Source organism: Saimiri boliviensis, chromosome 21 (genome assembly GCF_048565385.1).
Source record: "Saimiri boliviensis isolate mSaiBol1 chromosome 21, mSaiBol1.pri, whole genome shotgun sequence".
In the NCBI taxonomy this organism is placed as follows: domain Eukaryota; kingdom Metazoa; phylum Chordata; class Mammalia; order Primates; family Cebidae; genus Saimiri; species Saimiri boliviensis.
The window spans coordinates 8,535,291-8,563,216 of NC_133469.1; the positions used below are offsets into that span (position 1 = coordinate 8,535,291).

The 27,926-nt window shown below is 58.7% G+C and overlaps 1 protein-coding gene across 4 annotated transcripts; it reads right to left on the reverse strand.

Annotated features, from left to right (window-relative positions):
• Positions 1 to 247: 247 nt before the first annotated feature.
• On the reverse strand, positions 248 to 27,926 carry SBF1 (SET binding factor 1). 4 transcript variants are annotated; one of them, XM_039463283.2, is made up of 41 exons: positions 27,673 to 27,926; positions 21,140 to 21,225; positions 20,574 to 20,711; positions 20,321 to 20,479; positions 20,127 to 20,237; positions 19,404 to 19,509; positions 19,148 to 19,280; positions 18,948 to 19,056; positions 18,759 to 18,872; positions 18,560 to 18,637; positions 17,989 to 18,102; positions 17,776 to 17,904; positions 17,592 to 17,690; positions 17,307 to 17,511; positions 17,098 to 17,210; positions 16,091 to 16,240; positions 15,680 to 15,748; positions 15,440 to 15,598; positions 15,099 to 15,367; positions 14,841 to 15,013; positions 14,690 to 14,763; positions 14,417 to 14,612; positions 14,053 to 14,180; positions 13,418 to 13,596; positions 13,156 to 13,292; positions 12,834 to 13,041; positions 12,361 to 12,557; positions 12,141 to 12,278; positions 10,251 to 10,328; positions 9,707 to 9,888; positions 9,439 to 9,618; positions 8,726 to 8,827; positions 8,469 to 8,654; positions 8,268 to 8,394; positions 8,066 to 8,196; positions 7,764 to 7,994; positions 2,338 to 2,445; positions 2,029 to 2,240; positions 977 to 1,064; positions 776 to 907; positions 248 to 691 (listed from the first exon to the last, which is right to left on the reverse strand). In XM_039463283.2, exons 1-41 carry the CDS (start codon positions 27,725 to 27,727, stop codon positions 593 to 595), a joined length of 5,682 nt encoding a protein of 1,893 aa, XP_039319217.1. In that variant the 5' UTR covers positions 27,728 to 27,926; the 3' UTR covers positions 248 to 592. The 4 variants fall into 4 exon arrangements, with proteins under 4 accessions (XP_039319217.1, XP_074247421.1, XP_074247423.1 ...); XM_074391320.1 differs by having other exon boundaries at positions 20,321 to 20,482; XM_074391322.1 differs by lacking the exon at positions 10,251 to 10,328.

The following is a 27,926-nucleotide window of genomic DNA, read 5'->3' on the forward strand; positions in this document are numbered from 1 at the left end:
CCATCCTTGAGGTGAGGCCTGGGAGGAATCAAGCAAGGCCCCAAAGAAGCTTCCTGCCCTACCTGCTTCCAGAGCAAAGCCACACCCAGGGCCATGCAGGCTGAGCTGGGAGGACCCAGGCACCAGGAAAGGCTTAGAAGAACGATGCCAACACTTCCACTTAGTGGGCCTGGGTAGGGGCAGATGGGACCCTCTGGACAGGCTGAAAACAGGCAGCCAGGGCATGGGTGAGGCAGACACATGAGCGTGGCGTTAGTTCTCTCTTTATATAGACTCTGGTTCTAGAAACAACTCGCCTGCAGCCGGCTGGCTGGACCAGCACACGCTGACGGGGCTGGACTATTTACAGGCCCATTTCGGGCTGTACCTTGGCCACCTCCCGGCACGGTGCTCAGCTGTGATGCCAAAATAAGTTAGGGCCGGCCAGGTGGGGCGGGGCAGGGCAGGGACAGGGGCTGTACACGCAAGTGCTGGGGGCTCGGGGCCTCAATACTGTCGAGGGCCGGGGCTGTAAACATGGCCGGGGCGGCCCTGCCCACCCCTAGTGGTCTATAACGACTGGAAGCAGAGCAGCCGGGCAGGGCTGGGAGGCTCAGGCGTCTGACAGGCAGCTCTGGATCCGGTCCACCCACTGCTGGGCTGAGGGCACATCCTGGGCACAGAAGTTGTAAACGCGACGCGTGGTCTTCACCTGGAGAAGGGTGGGTTACTGACTCCACAGTCCCACACCACAGAGCCCCTCCCTTCCCTCTCCCAAGCCCCAGCCAAGACTCACGTCAAAGAAGGCCTTCTCGTCCACGGTCTTAGGGGCACCCATGGTGGGCGTGCCAGGTGCCACAGCCTCCACCTCCGCCAGGTCGATGATACCCTTGCAGTCTGTGTCCACTCGGTGGTCATAGTAGCGCAGCTGGAGGAGGCCAGAGAGTCAGGGTAGCCCCTTCCCCTGTGGGTCCCCCCCGACCACCTAATCCCTCACCTGGTGCTTGGTCTTGTCCAACACGAACCAGCGGGCCTTCCAGGGCTTCATGAAGGCCCCCTTCTTGTACAGTGTTCCCTCATAGGACCTGCATTTGCAGCAGAACCAGAGCAAGGCTGGCTGTCACAGCCCAGCCAAGCCCAGACCCCAGCAGTTGTCCCTACCTGCTGTCCCAGCCCAGGGGGTAAGACGAGAGTCCCTGTCCCCAGAACTGAACTAAGGTCAGAACACTGGCTGGGGGGGCCACAAAGAAGCCTTGGGGCTGCAAACTCAGAAACACTATGCCCAGAGAGCAGATGGTAAAGGGTGCCTCATACCCCTCCAGACTCCAGGGAGTATCCCCACACCACAGCCTCAGGGTCTTGGGAAAACAGCCTCACCACCCCCCAAGCAGGGTAGGCACCCTCACGAGGAGAGGGGTGCCCGGCAGGCAGGTCTGCGGAAGCAGCCACAGCAGCAGCTCTCTGGCGGATGAATCCAGCCAGGCTCCAGGCTCCAGGCTCCAGATTCACGGGTGTTGCACAACCACCCCCTCTCTGCTCCTCTCAGCCAATGTAGGCTGTGGTCGGCTGTGGCCACCGGTCCTACACCCCAAACCCCTCCCAATGGTGGCGTATACTTAGGCCACCATTGGGGCCTTCCCAACAAATCCTTCCACCCTAAGAAATGACAAAGCGGCCAGGCATGGTGGCTCACACCTGTAATCCCAGCTCTTTGGGAGGCTGAGGTGGGCAGATTAGGAGATCAGGAGTTTGAGACCAGCCTGACCAACATGGTGAAACCCTGTCTCTACTAAAAATACAAAAATTAGCCAGGCGTGGTGATAGGCACCTGTAATCCCAGCTACTCGGGAGGCTGAGGCAGGAGAATCATTTAAACCCAGGAGGCGGAGGTTGCAGTGAGCTGAGATCGCACCATTGCACTCCAGCCTGGGCAACAAGAGCAAAACTCCATCTCAAAACAAAAATGACTGAAGCTCCTCAAAAGCACCTACAATCTCTCAGAACACCAGCTCAGAGGTGTCTGTGCGGCAGTGGGAGGTGCCCTCGTACCTGTTCTCACTCTCAGCCGTCTGGAACTGGCTGTACAGGGTGCTGGTGCTGCGGCGGGCAGCCTGGCGGGAGCCAGATGCGGTTGAGCCACTACTCTGGTCGCTGTCCAGGCTGAGGCTCAGGGTGGAGCCCACAGGCCCCTCCTGCAGGTACACACCCAGCGAGCGGCGGTGGTGGGGTGCCGTGGACACTAGGAGGGAGCTAGGGGTGCCCTGCAAACAGGAGGATGGGACTTGCATCAGGGCTGGGCAGACTCCAATTTCTCCAGCCACTTGCCCACCTTGGCCACCCACACTCGCCCTCACTCACACGTCCATCTGGCCGGCCTTCGAGGCGCTGCGCAGCCTTCACCCGGTCCCAGGTGTCCTTCCAGCGCTCAGTGGGTCGGCCCAACTCTGTCTCCAGCCTCTGCAGCTCCTTGGGGGAGAATTAGTGAAAATTTTATTCAAATGGAAATACCCAGACTAGAGCATGAAAAGACAAAAGGATGGGAAATACAGCAAAGAGATACAATGAAAAGGCCTAACATATGTGTAACTGGGCCACAGGAGGAGGTGGCAAGAGGGAGGGACGGAAGAGGCAAAATGAATATTCACAGAAAACTGTTGAAAAATTTCCCAAACTAACCAGAGGCATCAAACAACATAAATCAAGAAGCACTACAAACTGCAACATGGTAAGTTAAAAACACACCCCAAAATGGGACTGAAAAACAAAGAGAAAAGTCCCAAAACCAGCCAGAAGAAAAAAGACATGGTCTCTTTGAAAGAGCAACAACAAAACTGACAGCTGACTTCCAAAGAGAAACATGAGGCGCACAGCCACTTCCAGCCCTGACAGAGAATCAGACTGAAAAGCCTCCCTCCATATGCAGTGATGAAACTGGGCAAGAGGAGGCAGTTGTTTCGGATGTTGGGCAAACAGGGCAGCTTGAGACAGGAGCCAAAGACATGGGACCACATTTGGTGGGCCCCATGGTTACCCCCATTTTCTGCCCAGCCAAAGTGCAGGGAGGCAGGGCCAGAGCAACACACAGAAGCTTGCTGAGCTGAGGAGAGGAGGCAGAGATGGACGTCCAGGGGCACAAGTGCAGGTGGGTCTGCATGGCACCCACAAGAGGGAGGGAGCACCACAGCACAGGGGCTCTAGAAATCTAGACAGAGACCTCCTTGAGTCTTTGGCCAAATTAAGCTGCCATGTGCAAAGCAAGATATCACAAGGCCTGGCAGAGAGCAGCTAACAAGAAGCTATGAGCTGAGGCCAGGCATGGTGGCTCACGCCAGTGTACACGTCAGTGTAATCCCAGCACTTTGGGAAGCTGAGAAGGTAGAATCACTTCAGCCCAGGAGTTTGAGAACAGCTTGGGCAACATGACAAGACCCCATCTTTTTACATATATATTCATATATATACTCAAATTGTAAATATATTTCCAGATTTAAAAGAAAAGACAAGACATAATGATTGATCAGATGGGAAATCTCTGCAAGAATAAAAAGCATTAAATTCATTAGATGGAACCAGGTGCGGTGGCGGCTCACGTCTGTAATCCCAGCACTTTGGGAGGCCAAAGTGAGAGGAGAGCTTGAGCCTAGGAGTTTGAGACCTGCCTGGCCAACATAGGGAGACCCTGTCTCTCCAAAAAAAAAAAAAAATTGCTTGAGCCTGGGAGGTCCATGCTACAGTGAGCCATGATTGTGCCACTGCACTACAGCCTGGGCAACATAGCAAGACCGTGTCCCAAGAAATTTAAAAAAAAAAAAAATCATTTGATGGGCTTGAGTATATTAAAAACAAAAAATAGCAGTACACTTGAAGACAGGACAACAGAAATCATCCAGAATGAACTGCAAAGATAAAAAGGACTAAGGAAAAAGAAACAGAACCTCAGCAACCTATGGGAAAATAAAGTGCCAGGAGGAAAGGGAGAGACTGTGCAGATGCAATGGCCTAAAATGTATTAAATCTGACAATGATCATCTCACAGATCTAGAAGTTTAAAGAGCCCCAAGGAGGATGAAAACGAGCACCACATTATGGTCAAACTGCTGAAGCCAAAAACGAAGACAAAAATTTGAAGGCAGAGAATAAAAGGGCACCATTATACACACTTTCTAAGGATGAAAATAAACACAAACTTCTAAGCAGAAACAATACAAGCCAGAAAACAAAGTCATGATCTTTTTTTCTTGTTGAGGCAGAGTCTCCCTCCGTGGCCCAGGCTGGAGTGCCATGGCGAGATCTCTGCTCACTCCAACCTCTGCCTCTCGGGTTGAAGCGATTCTCCTGCCTCGGCTTCCTGAGTAGCTGGGATTAGGCATGAACCACCACGCCCAGCTAATTTTTATATTTTTAGTAGAAACAGGGTTTCGCCATGTTGGCCAGGCTGGTTGCGAACTGCTCGCCTTGTGATCCATCTGCCTCGGCCTCCCCAAGAGCTGGGATTACAGGCTTGAGCCACCGTGCCTGGCCTAGTGATATCTTTTAAAGTGACATCAGTTTAACTGCTGAATGTGAAAAAAAAAAAAAAAAAAATAGAAGCTGTCAAGCTAGAATTGTATAACCAGAGAAAATGCCTTTGAGCTGGGCACGATGGCTCAAGCCTGTAATCCCAGCACTTTGGGAGGCCGAGGCGGGTGGATCACGAGGTCAAGAGATCGAGACCATCCTGGTCAACACGGTGAAACCCCGTCTCTACTAAAAATACAAAAAATTAGTTGGGCATGGTGGCACGTGCCTGTAATCCCAGCTACTCAGGAGGCTGAGGCAGGAGAATTGCCTGAACCCAGGAGGCGAAGGTTGCGGTGAGCCGAGATCGCGCCATTGCACTCCAGCCTGGGTAACGAGTGAAACTCCATCTCAAAAAAAAAAAAAGAAAAAAGAAAAAAGAAAAAGGCACAAAGATGTTTTCAGATAAACAAAAGCTGAGGGAATTTGTGACTTGCAGATCTGCATTACAAGAAATGTTAAAAATTCTTCAGGCTGAAGAGAAATGATAACCAAACCAGATTATACTGAAAGAATAAAGAATGTTAAAAATGGCAAAAATAGCCTTGTTTCTTAATTTCCGTAAAACAAAGCTGACTATTTAAAACAAAAATAGGGCCAGGCGCAGTGGCTCACCTGTAATTCCAGCACTTTGGGAGGCTGAGGCGGGTGGATCACCTGAGGTCAGGAGTTCGAGACCATAGTGAAATCCCGTCTCTATTAAAAATACAAAAATTAGCCAGGAGTAGTGCTGGGTGCCTGTAATCCTAGCTACTTGGGAGGCTGAGACAGGAGAATTGCTTGAACTCAGGAGGTGGAGGTTGCAGTAAGCAAAGATCGTGCCACACACTCCAGCCTGGGCGACAGAGGAAGACTTCATCTTCAAAAACATCATCATCATCATCATGCTGGGTGTTTATGTCATACATAAAAGTAAAATGTGTGACAGTGACAGAGGGACAGGAAAGGGGTGAATGGAATTACGCTGTTAAGGCTCTTCTGGTGTAACAAAATTTCAAGACAGATGATGACTAGCTCCTGGCAACCACTGAAATACAACATGAAGAGGTATAGCTCAACTCAGAACACTAAAGACACTTACTATTATTTTTTTTTAAAAGGAAGGGCTGGGCATGGTAGTTCACACCTGTAATTCCAGCACTTTGTGAGGCTGAGGTGGGCGGATCACCTGAGGTCAGGAGTACTAGACCAGCCTGATCAATATGATGAAACCCCATCTCTACTAAAAATACAAAAATTAGCCAGGCATGATGGCATGTGCCTGTAATCTCAGCTACTCGGAAGCCTGAGGCTGGAGAATCACTTGAACCCAGGAGGTGGAGGCTGCAGTGAGCCGAGACTTTCTCAAAAAATAATAATAATAATAATTAGCTTGGTGTGGTGGCAGGTGCCTGTAATACCAGCTACTCAGGAGGCTAAGGCAGGAGAATCACTTGAACCTGGGAGGCGAAGGTTGCAGTGAGCTAAAACTGTACCACTGCACTCCAGCTTGAGCAACAGAGTCAGACTTTGTCTCAAAAACAAAAACAAAAACGAAAGTAGGCCAGGCGAGGTGGCTCACACCTGTAATCCCAGCACCCCACCTCCCGGGTTCAAGTGATTCTCCTGCCTCAGGCTCCGGAGTAGCTGGGATTACAGGTGCCTGACACCACACCTGGCTAATTTTTTGTATTTTTAGTAGAGACGGGTTTTTACCATGTTGATCAGGCTGGTCTTAAACTCCTGACCTCCTGTGATCCACCTGTCTTGGCCTCCCAAATTGCTGGGATTACAGGTGTAAGCCACTGCACCTGGCCTGATTTTTTGTATTTTTAGTAGAGATGGGGTTTCACCATATTGGCCAGGCTGGTCTTGATCACTTGACTTCATGATCCGCCCACCTCAGTCTCCCAAACTGCCGAGATTGTACAGGTGTGAGCCACTGTGCCTGGGAGGCCGAGGCAGGTGGATCACAAGGTCAGAAGTTCAAGACCAGACTGGCCAACATGGTGAAACCCCATCTCTACTAAAAAATACAAAAATTAGCTGGGCATGGTGGCTTGTGCCTATAATCCCAGCAACTTGGGAGGCTTGAGGTAGGAGAACTGCTTGAACCAGGACCCAGGAGGCGGAGGTTGCAGTGAGTCAAGATCGCGCCACTGCACTCTAGCCTGGGCTACAGAGCGAGACTCCAACTCAAAAAAAAAAAAAGTATAAAAACAACAGACCAAGCTGATGATGCTGGTCATGACAAAGCTGAGTGACTCTGTTAGCATCAATCAGACTGTGCCAACTTTAAGACAATGAGCACAGCTAGAGAGAAAAAGGGACTGCTCTCTGTGCTTGTGGGTCACCTTTATCACAAACCATGACTCCCATGCGCCCCCAAATTCAGTGCCCTAATGCTAGGTCACTGAACTAAATGACTCATGTAAACCTCACCACCTCCTTGTAAGGCAGGAATCAGCATTTCCACTTTCTGCACGAGGAAACAGAAGCTCTGAGATGCTTACATAACTTCTAAGACCACACAGCCAACAGCAGGGAGCTGAGTGCAAGTCCTCCCATAGCCTAGGTCTGAAGCCAACACCCCTCTGCTGCTCAGCCCCTACGGAGACTCTGGCTGCTGAATTGCCCAGAAAGGCAGCACCATGCCAGGACACTGCCCCATCCCCTACACACCAACCCAACCACCAGCCAATCACAGGCTCCTTTTTCCCCTCCCAGGCGTCTCTGCCCTGTTCAGTCCAGGCCCACCAAGGATGGCAAAATGAGGGGTAAGAGAGGTCTAAATGTCAACCCCAAGCTTCCAGGGCAAGAGCCCAGGGTTGCTCACATTAGGGAGTTGGGGCATCGCCTCAGGTGACCCACTCACCTCAGCAGAGGGGTAAAACACTGTCATCTCTAAGGACTGACTCCTTGAGAGTTGCCTGAGCTGCTCAAAGCCAGCTCAGGGGAAACACACATGCTTGGAGTGGAGGCTGTGCACTGAGACTTGGGGGTCTCTGATGACCGCCCTCTTGTCACTGTCTGGAAACACTGAGTGGGGCAGGGAACTGGGGAGCCACAGCCACCCCAGGCCAGTAGGCAGTTCATATGGTGGGGAGACGGGAGGGCCACGCCAACTGCCAGGGGTGACCAGACTTACACACATGTTCAAGTGCACAAACTCGCACACATGCAGAACCCTGGTGTCTGAGAAAGAGGAGGGGGTGCCAGGCCAGACCCTGCCCTGGAACCACACGCACCTCTAGCAGGCGTGAGATGGCATCAGGCTGGGTTCGGGGGCAGCTGTCGTAGCAGGGCCACACCACACGGCGCCTGCTCTGGGGAGCGCCTCCATCAGACCGTTCTTCCTCCGGGGGTTCAGGGGGCCCCTGGGCCAGTTCCCAGTCATAGGGAGGGCCCTCGGCCAGCGTCTCCTCAGTGTAGAAGTCCCACACCTTCAGGTTGGACACGTTGCTGTAGGGTCGCAGGACCTGGGGATGGGCCTGCCGTTGAGGACCTCGGTCAGGCAGGAGCTGCCTACCCTCCCAAGGCCCCAGCTTACCTCTGTGTCCTCAGGTGCATACATGTAATTGTAGAACACAGGTGTCCTCTTGCTCAGCCGATCCACATACTCCCACACAGACCTGCACGGCAGCTGACCCCTGCGTTCCCCCTTCTCCTCGTACAGCAGCCCTGCACAGTGGCAGCATGAGCCTGGGTCCCTCCTGACCCTGCGGCTGCCCCAGCCCCGACTCCCCACATACCCAGCTCAATGCGCTCATAGTCAGAGTCGAGCAGGAAGGTCCGGAAACGGCGGGACACGTGGTGGTAGCCGAGGAACTTGAGGTAGAACTGGCTGAACTCAAACTCCATGGGGAACTGCAGGTGGACCTGCACACCATGTGGGTCAGGGGTCAGGAGTCAGGGTGCACAGCCCCGGCCCACCCACACAGCAGCCTGCCCACCTGGTGTACACAGTCTAGGAACTGCAGGAAGACGGGTGTGAAGCCGCTGCTCTGCCCAGCCAGGGTGTGGGCTCCACGGTGGCTGAAGCGATGACCAAAGGACAGCCACTCCTTCTCCACCAGCAGGCGGAAGCCCTCCAGTGTGCGGTAGAAGGGGTCTGAGAGCAGCTGCACCAAGGACACCACCTGCCAGCAATGCCAGGGGGTCAGCGAGGAGCCCGGGAGCCTGGCCCTCCCCAGCCCCATGTGCCACACACCTGGGTGGTGATGTCCCAGCCGTCCTCCAGGCCCACCAGCACAGAGGAGCCTGAATCCAAGAGCTCCACCACCAGCACCGACACCTGCAGCAGCTTGTGAATCTGCAGGGAAAGGTGGCCCTCAGCACCTCTGGGATGCACTGCCCTCCTGCCCCATCCCTGACCAGGCCAGAGACCCACATGTCCGCAGGCACTGGGGAGGCAGGCCCTGTCCACAGCCCTCTGAGCTCTGCCTGTGGGCAAAGCACTGGACAGACACAGCTTGCTCTAGGCGTGCTGGCCACGCCCACCCACTCCAAGCCCTCTAGGACTGAGGGAGGACCCTATCCCTCAAGATGCCCGGTGGCCCCATCTTCAAGCCCTCCAGTGTTTACTGAGCCAGCGTCCTCTCAGTGCCCACCCCCAAGAGAATGCAGCAGAGGCCCAGAACCACAAGCCACATCCCACATGTGGTCATCAGCCCACCTGGGCCCAGCAGGCTGTCCCAAGACAACCATGCCCAGGCTCTGGCCGCTCTGTCAGCTGGCCCCAGCCTCCTGCCAGGCCCGGCCTCCCAGCTGCCTTCCAGGCACCAGAGCCTGGGCGGGAAGTGGCTGTCCTCCTTCCAGTGCTCCACAATGTCAGACAAGCAAACCCAGACCCATCCACTTGGCTCTAGCCAAGCCGTGGGCCCAGCACTAAGGTGGGCAGAGGGACAGAGGCAGTGCAGAGACCTGTATCAGCCACTCTGAGTCCTCCAGCGAGCGCAGGAAGGAGACTGGGTTGGGCTCAACAGCAGGGCAGCCTGGGACACATGCCTTCAGCAGCTTCTTGAAGCTAGCTTTCACCTGCCGCGCCTCGAACACCTCAATGGGCACCAGCTCCCACTGCTGCAGGGGGTCTGGCCGCACACCCTAAAAGGAGCCCAGCCAAGCACCGTGAGACACATCCAGGCCCCGAGCCCCCTGCCCAGCCCACTCCCCTGCCCCTCACCCCAGTCACCTTGAGCTGGGCTTTGTCCCCAAGGATGTAGAGGGCTGCTCGCTGCGGCCGTAGGAAGCCTGGGTCGGGGGGACCCCCGTTGACCTGGGGTGGGGCCAGCGCATCTCTGCCAGCTAGCCGGGAGCCCACATCGGCGCCAAGCCCACTGCTGCGCCCACTGGTCCGGACACTGCCCCACTTACCTGTAGAGGAGAGGCCAGGTAAGCACCTGAGTGGGGCCAGGGCACCACTTACCTGGGCCCTGGGTCTGGCCTCCAGGGAGGCCTCCTGGCTGGGCCCGGCCTCCAGGAAGGGGGCTGAGCTCCCAGCAGGGCTGTGCGAGAGGAGGACTGGAACACACAGATGCTGAGACATGGGGTGTCAGCCAGTGTTAGTTTCTAGGGCAGGACTCGTGTGTCGAGGTGGTTAAGGACTGGGGCTGGGGAAAGGGGTGGTTAGTGTCAGGTGTGGAGGGAGACGTTAGTGCCCACGATAACTCAGTGCACACTAGAGGCCGCCAGCACCAAGTAAGGGGGAGTGGGTCTGCACAGGCTCGGTACGGTACCTCGGGGTGCGGTCCGTCTGGAGGCCGAGGCCGCCATGGGGTTGGACAGCGTGGTGACCCTGGCTCTGGGGCTGGGAACTGGGGGCACAGCAGAGAGAAGGCTCAGGTCTAACCCCAAGCCTCAGTGTGCCCAGCATGTGGGTGTCTAAAGGCCAGAGGGTCCCACCAAGCCCCCTGGGGAGCCTGCAGACAGCAGGCATCAACCCCAAGTCCCAGTCTCAGAAGAGTGGGAAGAAGCATCCTGTTGTGTGCCTCTCTGCCAGGGCAGGGCAGGCCACAGCACTCCATGTCAGCAGGACTGTACGGCAGGGGGCCCAGGGTCCCGGGCTCTCTTCTGAACACCTCCTCTCTCCCCATTCGAGACGGCTCAGAGCAACTCTGAGTCCTTCCTCTATACCCTGGCCTTTGTCCTCCACTCAGGGGGCCAGGACTTGTGATGAGCACAGCTCAACTCTCAACACACAGGCATGCAGAGGCCTCTCCAGGCACAGCAACAGGAGGCACCCAAGAGGTATGGCCTGAAGAAGAATCGGCCTAGAGGCTTCCCGAAGAGGGGAGAGGGTGGGCTCAGAGCCTGAGCCCAGTCCAAAAGGACAGAGAGTAGCTCAGTCCAGGACACAGGTTAATCTGAGTCCCAGGCTGAGACTTACAGTCCAGACAATGCTGCCCGAAGGCACAGGAAGGCCACGTGAGGAAGTGGCAGCCCAAGGGGCTGGGAGATGTCTGGGGTCCGCAGTGGATCTCTGGGTGCCTGGCCCTGCCCTAGGCTCACCTGCTTCTGCAGAGCCCGAGGGTAAGACTGAGAGAGGTGTAAGGCAACATCCCCTCGTCCACCAAGTGGTCACTATGGGGCAAGCACAATGCCAGCCCAACACTCCCTGCATCCTCTTGACAGCTGCCACACAGCAGGCACCCAGCTCACAGTGTGGACAGGACACCCGCCTGCTTAGGATGCCAATCAGGGCCCAGTGTGTCCTTGTAAAGAGGTCAGAGCCAGGACTAGCACCCACAGCTACAGCTGAAGGAAGCTAAGCCCCTGAGCGTTGCTGGCCACTGAGGAAGACGCTGGGAGTCAGCACCCACTGGCACTGGGGATGGTCGGAGATGCAAAAGGGACTCCGTGGGAGGCACAGGCATGGTGCGGGGCGCCAACTGCAAGCACCACTCAGGGTTTCTGGCAGGGGTGGGAAGGTCAAAAGACATGGTTACTGTGAAACATAACCATATAATGTGACATCTGGAAAACCAAAGCCACTTCTGAGCCAGAGAACAGTTGCTCTGGACAGAGGAGTAAGTGTGGGACATACCTGCCACCCCGTCCTTGGGTCAGTCTACCTCAGTGTGTGCAGGGCACCCATGAAGTGTGCGTGGTGGTGGGGACAGAGACAGCAAGGCCAGCTCGGGCAAGGCCCAAGGAACCAGGACACACAATAACAGAGGCCAAGCAGCGGGCAGAGCCAGTCCAGAGGCTCCAAAGACAGTCTGGATGGGGGGATGTGGCAAGGGCAGAGTTGGGGGATGAGGGGAAACAGTGACACTGGAGGGAATAGGACAGAGGAGCATCTGGGATGTTTCCAGGCTGTGGGAAACAATAAGACAGAGCCGTGTAGAGGCAGCACCCGGAAGCCCCTGCAGGAAGCTGCCGCAGACGAAGAGGTGGAAAGCAGGGCAGTCAGAGAGGGCAGGACGTCAGGGCAGGCAGGGTGTCAGGGGACACACCTGGTCTGGGTGGGTTCCCACCTCTGCCCTATGGCACCCAGAGGGCAACCTCATCCCACACCCAAATATCCATGACCAGCAACGTTGCTGCCCCTCCCTGGGCCTGCCTGCCATACCATAAATGCCACTACAGCCCCCCAAAGTGCCCCGTCTGTCCACAAGCACTCTCACCGTGACTGCCCATGTGGGCTGAAGAGAAGCCGCTAAGCGTGTTGCGTCCCGACGCATCCGCGTAGCGGGGCATGGAGCTGACCACAGCCTGCAGGTACTTCTCCTGCTCTAGGCTACTGGAGTCCGCCTGGGACTGGCCTAAGGGAGGACAAGGAGCTGAGGCAGGGGTGGGTGGGATGGTGCAGGGCAGGCACACAGCAGGACACGGGAGCGGAGGTACCTGGAGAAGGTGCATTCTGGGCCTTGAAGAGGCCGACGACACCTTTGCCGTGCAGGCCCCCAGAGCGCAGCAGCACTGCCTTGGACCGCCCGCTGCGCCAGCAGACCACAGGGAAGCGGTTCTGGCGGTAGCAGCGAGACACGCGCTGCAGGGCATTATCCTGGACACTCTGGGGCACGATCAGCAACCCCGGGTAGCTGCGGGGAGGCAGAATCGTGAAGGTGGCTGGCGACCCCACCCACCTCTAAGCTCAAACCACAAGCAGCACAAGAGGAACCAGCCCGTGGCTCCCAGTGAAAGGCACTTCCAGCTCAGCCACGGCCCCACCAACCCCTAGCCCTGTGGGCCGTCCCTCTGCCCTCGCCCCCTCCACATTCCTTACATGACCAGGAGCCGTGACCCAGGCCCACAGCAGGCAGGGAAGACCTGCAGGCATCTGCCCACCACCCCGGCCACCCCCATCTGGCCCTCACCTGCGGCAGATGGCGTACATGCGGTTCACAGGAGAAATGCGGAAAGGCTCAGACTTGGCCCGGCTCAGGCTGCTGCTCAGAGTGCCCAGGCCAAGGCGCTGGTAGTCACGGCAGCAAGCCCTTTCCACCAGGCTGCTCATGGTCATGCGGTCAGAGGGCTTCAGGGCTGAGGACGGGGTCAGCGTGCTGGGCTCCAGCTCCTCTGACACTGCGCAGGCCAGACACACGGGTCATCATTCAGAGGCCACTTCACTTGCCCTGATGCTCCCTGGTGAGTGTCAGCATCCAGAAACCACCCAGGACTCCGCCCCCATCCCTCCACCTGAGATCTCGTCCTCCTGGTCCTCAGGGGGTGGCTGGCCCCGGTGCTCCCAGCTGGGGGGGGTGTACTTCTTGCGAGTGACATGCTGCCGCCCAATGGTCTTCTTGGCATTCTTGACCAGGTTCCGCGACAAGGTTCTGGGGCACGCAGAGTCAGGAAAGGTGAGAGAAAGAGGGACAAAGAGGGGCACAGTGGCCTAGGAAGCTAGAGCGGGCACATGGCTGAGGGCCAGCTGCCCTGGCCGTGGGACCCAGATCCATACCTGAGGGAAGGGCCCTTGTCCTTGGTGACTCGCGGTGGCCGGCCAGGTGTGTGGGCAGAGCCCAGGGTGAACGCGAAGGTGGCCCTGACGTCTGGCGGGTACCGCAGCTTATGCAGCTGCTTTCGGAAGAGCTCGGCACTGTCAGACCCCACCTCCTCATCAAAGGCCATTTTCAGCAGCTTCGCCAGAAAAATAAGCCCTCAGGGGTCTGGGTGGACCCTCAGCCGCTCCCCCAACTCTGACGGTACCAGGCTCCCCTTCCCCTCAGGCACGACACAGAAAGAAGGAAGTCACAGGTAAAGGCCTGTGCCCATGTCACTCAAAGGCACACATTTGTGTAAGCTCTAAATCTCAGTGGCTGTGAGGTGAGGTCTGGACTTGCAAAGCACACCCAAAACATGGACTTGAGGGTCAGCACCCCAAGGAAGTAACAAGGACCCAAAGACTGCACATTAAACAAATAGTGGACACCAACTCAAGAGCCACAGTGAGGGCCCCAACACCCAGGCGTAACAGGGCCACTGGTGGAAACCAGCTTAAAAATGTTCATACAAGACAGACCAGTTCACACAAGACAGACCAGGGGCTCAGCAGGCTGTGTGGGGTGAGGACCCCACCTGTGAACCACGCCCCACCTGGAATGTGCAGGAGCGCAGCTGCAGCCCATCCTGCAGGAGCTGGTCCACAGGGGTCTGGACGCTGATACGCTTCTCCTTGGTCAGAGCAGCCACAGGGAAGGAGCGGACCACCACCTGCTCCCCGACTTAGGACAGGCCAGGCAGTCAGAAACATAGAAGACGTCAGTGGGGGGTCCCAGAATCACAGGGTACCACAGTTATGGGGGGGTTCCCAAGTGGGTGGGGAAGGAGCAGACAAAGGCCCATTTCCCACAGGGACCCAGAACCCCTGAGAAGAGGGAGGGATATGCAGGGAAAGCCCACCCATCCCACAGACCATGGCGGGAGGGGACGACAGGGCCAGAACGGTCTGCAGGCTCACCCAGGGGGTCCGTGGGCATCCCCGTGAAGATGACTCGGTACGTGGTGAGGAAGACGGCGCCCTCAGCTGGGAGCAGTGCTGGCCCCCCTGCACTGCCCCCAGCACCCTCCTCACGCCCATCCGGCAGCAGGTAGACACGCAGGCCGTCCAGCACACACTCCTCACCGGGCAGCAGGCGTGGCCGAAGCAGCTTGGGCTGCTCGAAAACAAGAACAAGAGCTCAAGACACAGCCCCAGCCTCGGACACCCACAGCCCCACCAGCCCCCACGAACCTTCTGGATGGGTGGCAGCCTCCGGCTCTCCCGCTGCACGGCCTCCAGGGTCTCAATGTGCATCTGGACAATGTCTGGGGGAAGGCAGTTCTCACACTCTGGGCCCAGCCCCACACATCCGAGGGGGCATTGCCAGCCCAGACCCCCGTACCTGGCACCATGACATGCAGCCCCTTGAGGTGGTCGCTGGTGACCCCACTCTCTGTGCAGACTTTGTCCACAAAGCGGTTGATGAACCGGACCACAGCCCCAGCTACATCGCAGGTCTCTGCGTCTTCAAAGCCGCTCTCCGTGTCGTAACTCTCAGCCACACTGCCAGCCATGCTGGGCCAGGGAAGAGAAGATGGCCACGGGCCCCAGCCACCCCGGCCCCGCCTGCACCAGGCCCAAACCCCAGTCCCTGCCTCACCTGTTGGTGACCAGGCTGTTGCTGGCACTCTCCAGGTCGCCCAGCCCGGCGCGTTCCCGAAGCAGGCGGCTCTTGCTGCTGTCCAGGGGCAGCAGGAGGTAGCTCATACGGTTGGCATAGTGGATGGCTTGACTGAACACCGTACTCTCCTCCTTCTGCACTAGCTCCTGCTGTTTCTCACGGCTCAGGGTTGGCCACAGGCGCCGCTGCTCAGAAGCCACGTCTAGGGCAGAGCGCTCGTCCTCCTGGGAAGGTGTCTCCCCAACCTCCTGCCACAGCACCACATGCATGAGCCAGGGCCATGCTGCTCCCAGCCCCCAGCCCAGGAAGTCTCTGCACACCTGGGTGGGGGCCCGGTCCTCAGTGGGCTCCAGGTATAGGGCCCGGATATGAGTCTGCACGTCCCCGTAGAACATGGCCTCCCAGAACTGTGGCGTGCTCCATACCACGTGCTCCTGCACACAGCTGTATGCAAACTGCGTCACTCCCGGGCTCAGCTTCTGCAGAAGCCAGGACAGAAGGTCAGCTGGATGCAGCCAGGAGGTGGCTGGAAAGGAGACCTGGAGCATAGCAGCACTCACCCGGCAGAAGGCTGTGACCAGAGGCAGCAGAGCAGCTGCGATGCCATGCTCGTCCAGAGAAGTGCAGTCCTGCAGGCAGAGCAAGGGCCCTTCAGGACCTCTCCCTTCCCAGGCAGCATTCACCTCCCCCTACACCTCCACCACCCCCACAGCCACCACAGACCAGCACCTGACACCCTTGGCTCCAGCTCCACAGGGCTGGCCTCGGAAGCTCAACATCAGGAGACCCCAGGCTCTGGCACTTGCCCAAACAATGATTTTCTCCACCGTGTTCCCTGCAGACCAAGGACCCCTGCCCACTGGCCCAGGAATCTCTGGCACCCCCTCTCCACTCTCACCCGCAGACCAGGTCTCCCCACCTGTCCCTGCTCACGTGCCATGTCAGTGGCAGGATGGGAGGCCCAGCCTCACCTGCAGGCAGCAGTTCATCATACGGACGACAAAGTCAAACTGCTGGTGGTCCAGAACTGCGCGGTTCTGTTGCACATGCAGGTGTAGCTCCTGGGCGAGGCAGCGGCGGGCAGCTCGCCCCTTTAGGGCCCTCAACACGGCTGGGAGCAGCTGGGGGTGGGGAAAAGGGACATGGGCCGAGGGCACAGAGAAGACCTACTTGGGGCTCAGACAGGGAGGGCAGCAGGTGTCCAGGAGACCCAAACACCTTTCAGGTAGGATGTCCCAGACTCTGGGGCTTTTCTGACCAATAAAGACTAAAACCTCCAGTGGGCTCAGCAACTCCACAAGTTCAATTCACCAAGCCAGGCATGAGGACACAGACACTGTACCTGCGAGCCAGCAGGGAGTGCACTCCCAAGGGAGGCCTTGAGGCCCAGGCCCCTGTGCTCACAGACTCAGAGCTGCCTGGCTGGCCAGTGGCTCAGAGACTCACCTGACACAGGCTCGGCCAGAAGAGCCTGGAGTTTGTTCTATTGCTACATCGTCCATCACCAAACTAGCAGTCCCAAAGGGATGCCACACAACCATGAAAAACAAGAGATTCCAACTGGCCATCAAGAAAGACACCAGAGGTGTTAAGTGAGCACCACAGGGCGAAACAGCAGGGAGCAAGCTCCATTTTCCTTAAACTATGAGGAACGGGACGTGCGTGGGCCTACCCGGTCTAAGGGGGAAACCGCAGAGGAAACATAGTAATAACAGTGAAACCTTAAGGGTCTTCCAATTTCTAAAAATGGAAGTTTAGCTTCCTGGCTGGGCCTCCCAGGAAGGCCTGACCCACCACTCACTGAGATCAACGAGAGGAGACCTGGCACCCACCTACCCTCGGCCAGCCCCGTCACCTCTAGCTGTCCAGTAGGCAGAGGAGGCCCTGGGGCAGGGTCACAACCCACACGGGCACGGTGCGGCCTAGGACTCCTCTGAATCCTGCTGCTCTGGCCCGGCTGAGCCTGCACAGCCCTCACCTTCTTGGCCTCAAGCATCTTCCCCTCAAACACGTAGGAGATGCAATTGCGCACGACCTCCAGCCGCCGGGCGCTGTTGACATGCAACCCGCTGCCCCGCTCCAGAATGGCAGCTGCAGGGACAGAACACACTCAACTCCGACCCCTGACCCCATGCCCATCCTGAGCCACACTTGGGGCCTGCCTTCCCCTCCCTCCTCATGACGCACTCATGGGGGGCCCTGAGGGCACTGTGGTCCTCTTCTCAGCCTTCACGGCTGGGGGTGCACCCTGCATCTTGGCTGCAGCCTGGTCCACGATCCACTGCACAGTGCCCTCATCCAGCCGGGGGAAGGGCCGGGGCACCCGTCGTAGGTGGCTGCTCTCGCCGGGCCTCTGTACCTTGTGCATGGCCACAGCTGGGTATGGGTTCTCCTGCGGGGAGATGGCAGGTATGGGGCAGAGGTCCAGGGGTCAAGGTGGTATGACGCCCTCCCGTCCTGCCACCCTCGTACGTTCTTGTAGAGCTGCTCTGCCAGTTCCTGGACGTGACGCAGGACACGCTGGGGGTAGTTCTCATCCGCCCGAATCCGTGCCACCTCATGGGCCACCAGCTAGTGAACAGGCAGGAGGGTAGGTAAGCCATGGTCAGGAAGGCCAGGCAGGGCAGGAAACTGGGAGGGCAGGGTAGGAGTGCACCTCATCAAACAGGTCCGTGGGGCGGTACGGGACCCCACGCTCTGACACAAAGCCAGCAAAGGCCATGCCCTCCAGGACCTTCATCAGGAAATCGTCCTCCACCAGCCCACGCTGGCCCAGGAAGGCTGCCTGGGGACACAGGGAAATCGGTCCCTCAGGGGTCTCCACCATGCATTTATCTCCCAACCCACCCCCAGCCACCAGTCAGCCCACCTTATGGAAGCGAATGACAGGCTCCGGGTGGATGCGCACAACGTGCAGGCACCAGCGATAGCCCTGCAGCAGCTGAGCAAAGAGCCGCAGGAAGACGGCACGAAGCTCCTTGTCCTGGGAGGAGAGCTGAGTGCAGGTGAGAGCCAGCCCTGCCAACCCCCATCCCCAGCCCCCAAGGGGCTTCTCCCCACCCGACTCCAAGCTGGAGTGAGGCCTCCCCAGGCTCCCTGGCTCCCGTCCTTCTACCCCTCCCACCATTCTGCACTAACACACAGCCACCAGCTCCTCTGAAACTGTGTGGATGAAGTGCTCCTGCTCAGGGCCCTCAGGGGTTGCTGTGACCAGATGCCAAGTCCTAGCCCCTTGATGGGTCTCTGCTGCCTCGCCTGCACCATTTCAGGACCACCATACCTAACTGCTGGCAGCTGCTTTATTCCCAAGATCATTCCTGTTTGTGCTACAGGAGCCAGGGCCAGCCTGGGGGTGGGGCCTTGTGTGTCAGTGGCAGCAGACCTAAGTGAGACAGCCTGAGAGCCTGGGGTCCCCATGTGGGAGTAGCAACAACCCTCACCTGCATCTTCAGGGAGGAGGTGGACGTCGTGGGTGGAGGGAAGGCAAGGTCAGCCAACTCCAGCTCCGGGTCCAGGACCTGCCAGCACAGAATGAAGCAGACAGCTACACACTGGCCCCAGCTCTGGACTCCCCATGATGCCAGGCAGCCACACCCCAAAGGCCCCCAAGGCTCCCACTTCCCTGTGATGCCCCCTCACCATGCTGAGAACATTGTGCGTCTGACTCTGCAGTGGCTCTGGCAAGGGTGGAATGTGCACGCACTCAGGGATGGACACCGTCCCTCCATCCAGATCAGCAACAATCACATCCAGCTGTGAGCCAAAGAAGCCGGCAGTCAGGGACCCGAAGGCCTGGGCCGTGAGGTGGACACAAACCACAGCCCTTACCAGCTCCTGGGTCTCTGCCTGGAAGGCCGCGTTGACCCCGATGATGAAGGGCGTGGGTGTGCTGAGGACCTCCAGCAGCTGGGCCGGCAGGATGGGCACATAGGTGAAGCTGTGCAGGCCCCAGAGGACGCAATGAGCCCAGGGATGTGGCTGGGCAAAGGGGCCAGAAGGAGGGTCTGGGAGGGCTGGGCAGGGGTCACCTGTATCTGAGAGGAAACAGCAGTGCCAGGAGGCCCCTGCAGGCATCAGCAAGCCGCTGGTAGCTTCGGGACAGGAAGAGAACCTTGTGCTCCGTGAGGGCGGCACAGAACAAAGACAGCACGTTGGTGATGCCTAAAGGAAAAGAAGAAGCTTAGAGAAGACCCTGGGCCCCCACCCAGACAGAGGTGAGAACTTATACTCCTGACAACCAGTCCCGGAGGGGTAGCTGTGCAGGGGTGGGACAGACAGGCTCACCCAGCTGGCGGAAGAGCAGGGCCACACTGCAGCGGCTGACAGGCAGCGAGTCGGCCAGTGGAGTCTGGATGACCTGCCGGTCACCAGCCCCCAAAGATATCGTCCTCTGCAGAAAGAGAAGAATCAGGGCTCAGTAGCTTGACCAGATCTAGTCAGCCCAGAGCTCTGTGGCCCCAGACAGACCCTGGTTGACTGACAGACCCAAGGTGGGACTGGCTGGGATGGGCAACGTGGCTAGAGGGAAATGCCATGCCCTGCCTCTGTTGGCCCAAGTAGCTGCAGAGAAAACTCAAGACAGGATTGGCTGCCTCTGACTGGGGGCAGGTATGGGGCCTAGGTGGATGGAAAAAACAAAGAATCCATACCGCTCCTTCCTCAACAGAGTCCAGCTGCACAGGACAGATATGCAGAGAGACACGGTTAGACACCCCAGCACACGCAGGCACAGAGCAGGGAGCAGACAAACACGCTGACAGCAACATCCAGAGACAGGCACACACCCACAAAGGAGCGGACAGAGGCTGAAGAATGCAGGCCCAAAGCACAGGTGCGAGGGCCAGGTGAGCAGGTCAGGACTGTCAGGAGCAATGGCAGCACGAGGACGCGAGAAAGAGCAACCAAGGCCTCCAGCTGTGTGTGGCTCTGGCTGGACTCCGAATGCCTACCAGGGCCCCAGCAGGAGAGCCTGTGGCTGTGCAGACACCAGCTGCCCCCAAGACCCACCTGTGAGCCTCCAGCCAGGGGCACAGTGCACGTCAGCAGGTTCCCAATCACGTTCTCCAGGCACACATTCAGGCCCTCCACGTGAATGGCATAAATGAGGCCGAGGCTGTTCTGCAATGATCAGAGCAGGAAGTGGTGGGACAGCCGACAGAAGCACCTACGTCCTGCCTCACCGCCCCAGCTGCCTGCCTCACCCTGAACACCTCCGAGTGGTCAAGTCTCGACACCAGTACCAGCGTCTTGGGTGCAAACAGCTGGGCAGATGGGGCAGGTGCTGTGGGCAACAGCTGCGTCTGGCTTCCCTCATCCTCCTCTTCCTCCCTCTCTGTGGCATCCTCCGAATGTGTAATTTCCTGCTGGGGGTCAGGTGGAGATAGGGGTGGGGAGGTTGGCCATGGCCCAAGGGCACAGCTTCACTTGTGCTGTACCCGGAGCCCCCAAGCTGACCTGTGAAGGCTCCACCGGCTCCCAGAAGGTCAAGCAGGCGCAGTAGTGGCGCTCAGAGTTGATGTCGGTGAGGACAGCAACAAAGAAGGTCGGTGGATTCCTCTCAGGACACAGCTGCCACCCACTGGGCTGGCAAAACTGCAGAAAGGGCTCAGCAGTCAGCTCCTCTCCCTACACCTGCAGCAGGAACCAGCCCATCTGCCCTAGCAACTGAACCATCAGGCCTGGAAGCTCTAACACACACAGGCAGCTCCTTGCTTGGTGACCCTGGTGACACCTGGCCTCCTGGGCCTCAGTCTCTCCGGGTGAAAGGAGTAACAGCCTCTGACTTACCCATCTGAGACAAGGACCAGAGATGGGGGAACGGTCCCAACCATCACGAGCGAGTGACAACATGGCACAGTGACACACGTCACCGTGCACCCAGGAGCCTGCCGGCCAAGCCAGCCACACCTGCTGAGAGCAGCTCTGCTGTCTCGCCCCTAGCCCAGCGGGGGCCAGGTGCAAGGTTGTGCCCACCTGCCCTCCCCACCTGCCAGCACCATCTCAGCACATCCCCCACTCACCAACTCAATGCCCTGAGGGAATGGGTTGTCCTCCCAGTCCTTCTCCGGGAAGCGCTGCAGAATCTGGCCCTGGCCTTCCCCACTCCCTGAGGACAAGAAAGAACAGGTGGTCAGAGCACCTGCCCCGCCCCCTACCCACCCACCAGGAGGCTTGAGGATCCCAGGGTGGAAACATTCCCACCCACCAGGCCCTCATTTGGCAACAGACCAGCCTCAGTTCCCTAAAAATAGGTCTGCATGGAGAAGCTGCTGGGCAGCTGCAGACCCCAAGGCCACCTGAGAGTAGAGAAGCCCTTGCCATTATCACCCCCATTCCCCAATCCCACCCCAGAGACCTTCAGCCTGACCATCCCAGTTTCACACAGCACAGCACCCCTCCATCGAAGGTCAACAATTCTAGACTATTCCACACACACACACACACACACCCCCGGCATCTGCTGCCACAGCCAGCCCTCCACTTAGGCTCTCAGCCCCCCAACAGTAGGCATTCTCCAGAGCTCCCTGTCACCTGTCAGCCCTGGGCCAAGCTAGGGGTGTGGAGTACTCACACCTGCTGTCTGTGTGGGGTTCAAGAAGCCTCAGTCCCACAAGGCTAGGGGACACTCCCTGCACCTACAGCCTCAAACTCTTCCCTATCTTGGCTGCCTCGGAGACAGACAGGTTCCTAGTACAGGTCCAGAAGACGGGATTTGGCAGGTGCCTGTTAGAACACCATCCCCACAGCCAGTACGACTCAGAGGGGCAACAGCTGGACGGGAAGGATGGAGAACTGATCCAGGATGGCCACTAAAGAGTGCCCAGATGCCTCCTAAGCGCTGGGATCCAGCAGCTCTCAGAGGAGAGTGTGAGGGTGGCTACACCCAGGTGTGCTCCCTGTCCCCAAATCTCCCTGTACAAAAGCCATAAGATGGGTGCTGAGCACAGCCTAAGCTCCCCTGGGCCAGGAGGGCTCTCAGGGGAGGGAGAGGCAAGAGGCATAGGTCTCCCCAAGAGATTCCTCCTCTCCTTGAAGCCCCAGAACCCCCGAAGCTCCTTCTACTCTGCTCCTCCCACTACCACACCCAGGACACTGTTTCCAGGCCCAGTCCACACTGGTGGGGTAAACAACCTAGAGAGCCAAACCAGGAAGCCTGGTGGGGACCACAGTGGGACACTCAGGGTGCAGCTCCTGCTGCAGGGTGGCCCCGCAGGCCTCCCAGGGCTTGCGGAGGATGGAAGAGGTGCAGCAGGAAGGACCAAAGCCTCCTTGCCTTTGCCTCCACATAACCCACAGGTCCCCGGGGCACGCACTCATCCTCTGCTTGGATGGGCTTCAAGACAGCCGCCCACCTGGTGGAAGCAGCGGAGCCAGATAGGCAAGGTGGGGTCATCCTTGATACAGAACCCCTAGTGGACCCTTACCCTGAGCCCCAGGAACCCAAAGTCCCACATCCAGCATGCCTTGTCCTCCAGGGAACAGATGAGCAACCCCAGCAGCCCAACGGCACACACCCCATGGGTCCCCAACAGACAGGGAGACCACATGCCCTCCAGGGTCACGGAGACAAGAGCCAAGGAAGTCAGCAGTGGGCAGGCTGCTGCTAAGTGGGAGATGGTGGGGCGGTGAGGGGCCAATTCTGACTCACAAAACCTCAGCTTCCTGCTCCCCTCCCCCTCCCACCACTAACACCCTGCAAAGAACAAGCGGCAGACAGGGTGGGGGCCCAGGTGTTTGCGGGTGCCACACCTACCTCCACACCCCCAAACACAGCTCACGCAGGCACAGGCTCCACGCCACTGCGACTCCTCCCCCACCCCGCCCACTCCCCCAAAGGCCTCCTTGTGCTCGGCCCCAAACCACCATCTGGGCCCAGCCCTGGCTGGCACCCAGGGCTTACCCAGTTCTTGCCACGAGGCAGCGGACGAAAGAAGGAAGAGGGGTTTGTGAACAGGGACAGCAGTCCCTGCACTGCAGCCTACCCCAGGCCAGGCAGGAAAGACAGCCTTCCCCAGGAGAACGGGGAGGGTGGCCAGTCACGGTCTACCTTGACCCTCTCCACCCCATTCATCTTGTGACGCACCAACTCTCACTTAGCCTAAAGTCCTCTGCAGGGCTTCACCCTCCAAAGAGCCAGCCCTCAGCTCCACTCTCCCTGGGCTGGCCCAGCAGCCCAAGTAGGCCAGACCAACCATGCAGGCATTTCTCCCTGAGCTCCTCTGTGCCATGACGGCCCTGGACTGGCCCTTCAGGTCTCAGCCCACAGAGCAACACTACTCCTCCCCTTCGAAGCTCTGACCCAGCCCGGAGCCTACAAGGACCCTAGGACTTCCCTCGCTCCACCACACCCCAGTGACTGCTAGTGCACCTGTTGGCTTGGCTGGGATGGACCACAGGCTAATTAGGGCTTGTAGAACATGTACAGTTGGCTCTACGACCATCCTCCCCACACCCAATACACTCATACCTCACAAACAAACAGGTTCCTCAGTCATAAGTACAGGGCACCTTCTGGAGCCCCAGGAATGACAGGACACAGCTGGCCCCTGAAGGGCACACCATGGAGGGCCCTGCAGCCCCAGGCTGTGAGCAGCCCTCCTCCTGACCCTCTGAGGTCCCAGCCTGAACCTCGGCTCTGTGCTGTCGGGGGCCAGGCCACATTTTGGCCACTGGCCTGCCTCCAGGGGAATGTGGGGGTTTTGCCATGTCTCCCCTACCCGCTTGAGCCTATGGCCACAGAAGTGACCTTCAGCAGCTGAGCTTCTTGCCCACCAGAGTGCTGCTTCTACCTCAGACTAGACAGGAGAGAGGGCACCCTCCCTGCTCCGCCCCTCAGCAACTGGATGAATCCAAACAGTGTGCTGTGTGGCACAGGGCACTAAGGTCTCCTCGTCCCCTACCCCTTAGAATGTGGGGCTGAGGGGCCACCCAAGGGCAGCACTGGGGTTCCTATCCTGAAAACTCCTCAAAAAGCACTTCCTCCTGCAGCCAGCCCCACAGAGACTGCAGGCCTGCAGGGTAGGCGGGCGGGCAAACACAAACCACGTAGACTGCAGGCCTGAAGGGCGGGCCGGCGAACACAGACCTCGAGTTCTGTCATCTGCTGGCAGCACCCCATCACCAGTGCCAGGCTCTGACGCCTGGAGGGCTGGCCCAGGCCAGCGTGTGCTGTGAGGAGGCAAAGAAGGATGGCAGCCTCCTCTGTTCTCCCACCACGATCCCCACTGTACATGACCAGCCCCAGCCAGCTCTGCTGCCTAGGGGGAGCTCAGCTATAGGAAAGGAGAAGAAAAGAAGGAAGGACAGCACCTTCCTGCTGCACCACCCACCCAACCGCAACATGCAGATGGCTCCCCTGGGCCAGCCACGGGGGCAGGACATGCAGGGGCCCTGCAGCTTCCTCAGTCACCATCCCCAACCTCCCCTGCCCATCAGACCAGAGAAGCTCTGATCCAAGGCCTTGGACTTCTCCCGGCTGGCAGGGTGGAGGCTGGGAGGCAGTTGAGGCCATCCCAAACAGCCCCAACCCGCTCCACAGAGAGGGCAGGAACGTGGGTGGAGACAGTAGATGGAGCTCAAGAATGCAGCCAGCTCATCACAGTCAGGATGAGAGAGGCGAGGCCATGGGGTAAAAGGTCTTTTTCTCAGATGCAAGGGGTCCAGCCACTCCTCCCAGGCAGATGCACACCTGGCTACTGGAGCTGGAGGGCCACTAGCCAATCAGGGCCTGATCAAGTGCATCTCCTGCTCCCAAAGACAACTCAGCACTGGCCATGCTGTGATCAGGGCCCTTCTGGGCCAAGAGCCAGGCAGAGGCAGTCTGTCTAGTCCTGATGCCGGCCCTAGGGCACAGAAGGTGATCCTTGACTCACCAGGTGAGGGGCCTACAGATGGGCTAGTGCCGGCCACCATCACTCTCTGAGGTAAAAGGGTCACAGCCAGCAGGCATTTACCTTCTTACAGCTCCTCCCCACCCTTCCTGGGAGGTTTCCAGCTGGTAACCATCAGCAACTGGGATGCTGCCTCAGGCAGGACTTGTGGACCCTCAGCACTCTGGTCCTGCAGCCAGCAGCTCCAGACCAGGATGTCCAGATCCAGGCCAAGACAAGCTATCCGCCACTCCCAATCCCCAACCCAAGAGACCTTGCATCATCGCTTGGAGTCCTAGCCTGACAAAACAGTAAGGGTCCTCTATCTTCTCAGAAGTGCCTGTTGTGTCTGTGCCTAGAGAGTCCACACACCTGCTGCTCAGTCATTAGTGAGACATTATTTCTAGGAGCCTCCTGCGTGCTACAGCTTCACGTGTGTGCATTGACTGCATCTCACAGCAGCCTGGAAGGTTAGCATGACTCACTCTATCCCCAGATGAGGAAACTGAGGCACAGAGAGCCAAATGACTGGCTGGAGATCATAAGGCTATCAAGGGGCAAAGCAGAGACAACTGACCTCTATCCCATGCTCCTCTGCTTCTTGCCCCCCACCACCACCCACCCTGCCACCTGGCTCTGCCCTCAGCCCATAACCGGGCTCCCAATGTATAGGCTTGTTCTCCACAGGGATGAAGGAATCCTTCTAAGGGATGCCTGGGGCAGGGAGGCCAGCAAGTAGCTGACCAGCTCAACCCCAGAAGGTAGTGGTTAGAGGGCTCCATGGCCCCCCAACCCCACTGCAGTAGACACCTTATCACTCCTTCCTGCCACTTGCAGGGGGGCACCTCGGGATCCCCCCTTCTACCCTGTCCTGCCGAAGGGCCACACACACAGAGGTCTCTGCCCTACATGTGGCTCCAGCAATGAGCACATACACATCACAACCAATTTGTTGGGGAGCCTACTCTGCCTCTTCTCTCTGCCCACCTTCAACTCCTCACCCCACTGCCATCATGCCTCCCACCTGGCCTTTGCCTGCAATCTCTGCCAACCCAAACCCTCTCCACACTGCCCTCAGGATCATCAGGGTCATCAGCTGTTCCTGCAGCCCCTGCCCAGACACCCAGCCCAAGGCCCCTCAAACCAAGGCAGCCCTCAGCCAGCCTTGCCTCCCTGGATCCTCAGGAACCCTCTGCCCCAGGTGGTATGGCCTCCTCCATGCCCCTCACAGGTGCCTCAGTACAGACAAGCTCCCTCTGTGGGGCAAGACAACACTGACAGCCAGCCTGCGCACTGGGGGATGAGGACTGTGTGGCCCTTGTAAGCCAGAACTCCCTCTCTAAAGGAAAAAACAGATGCTCATGACTGACAGTGCCATAAGACATACACTTGGATAAACCTTAGCAGAGAGAAGTGCATGCTGAGTAAGAGGGCACTGAGGGTCTGAAGACGAAAAAGATGCAAAGAGGCTTCAGGAAGTTTGTGTTCGAGGGGGTGATGTCCAGCAGAAGAAACACGAAGAGGAGAAAAGTCCAGGTCCTGGGTGGAGGCAGTGACAGCCGGACTGACAAGAAAGAGGTTAACTGTGAAGGGAAGGTCAATCTCACTTCCAAGTTCAAGGTCTAGCCCCTGCAGTGATCACATAGCTATCCCCACACACTGCCGGTCTGCAGCTGGGATCTAACAGCCTGGGTGCAAGTCCCAGCTTCTCTGAGCCGGCTCAAACCAGGCAGTCAACTTATCTGCGCCTGACTTCTCTACAGATGGGGGAAACAGCAGGGCAACCCCAGTGGGCTGCTGGAAGAAGTGAGATCATACACACAAAGGGCTGTGCGGGGCCTGGCACACCAAGCACACTCGCCATCGCTGCTGTCTCCAGGCTGTTGCTGATGTCATTGTCAGGCTCCGTTTTCTCCTACCCCCTGGGCTGAAGGGCTCTCAGACACGGGCGCTGACCCCAGACACAGACCTCCTGGGCATGGGCACCGATCACCACGCTGATCCCTCACCCACGGCTTGGCGTGCAGGGCCTGGACAGGTAGGCTAGTCGCCAGGAATGCTCTTCTCTCTACTCCCAATGCTTCCTCCTGAAATCCTCCCAGTTTCAGATCAAACACCGCTTCTCCATGCAGCAAACCCAACTCCACCCTCTCTTTGCACCCTGCCAAGACCGCTGGGGGCTTCAGACGCAGCACCCAGGTCAGAGGCGGGCTGGTGAGCCGAAGGTCCGCGCCCCTGGAGCCACAGACGCCGGCAGCCAGCCTAGGGGAGAGCCCATCCCACTCCACGGAGGCCGAGCAGGCCGGGCCCAGGCTTCTCTCCCGGCCGCCACCAGGCCCGCGCGGCCACGCCGCCCCCAGCGGCCGCCCATTCTCCCCGCGGGCTGCCCAGCCGGCCCTGGCTTTCAGCCCCCGCCCGGGCCCCGGCCCCGGCCCCGTCCCCGTCCCCGTCCCCGTCCGTCAGCCCTCAGCCCTCAGCCCTCAGCCCTCGGCTCCCCGACCCCGGCCCTCAGTGCCCAGCCCCAGGCCCTCAGACCTCGGCCCCCCGACCTGGCCCTCAGCGCCCAGCCCTCATGCCCTGGCCCTCGACCCTCGACCCTCAGACCCGGCCCCCGGCCGTCAGCGCTCAACCCTCGACCCTCAGGCCCCGGCTCCGGGCTCTAAGCGCTTGGCCTCCGCACTCACCGCGCGGGTGCGGCCCGAACGCCACCAGCACGAAGTAGTCCGCGAGCCGCGCCATGGCGAGGGACGCGGGGCGGCCCGAGGGGCGCGGGCGGGCTCCGCGGCTCGGGGACTCGAGAGCGGAACGCTCATGGCCCAGCCCCGGCCCTGGACCGCGCACCCCGGGAACCCCGGGTTCGCTCCGCGGCGGCGGCGGCGGCGGCGGCAGTGTCCCGGGCTCCCGCCGCCATCTTCCCAGCCAGCCGGCCCGCCCGGCC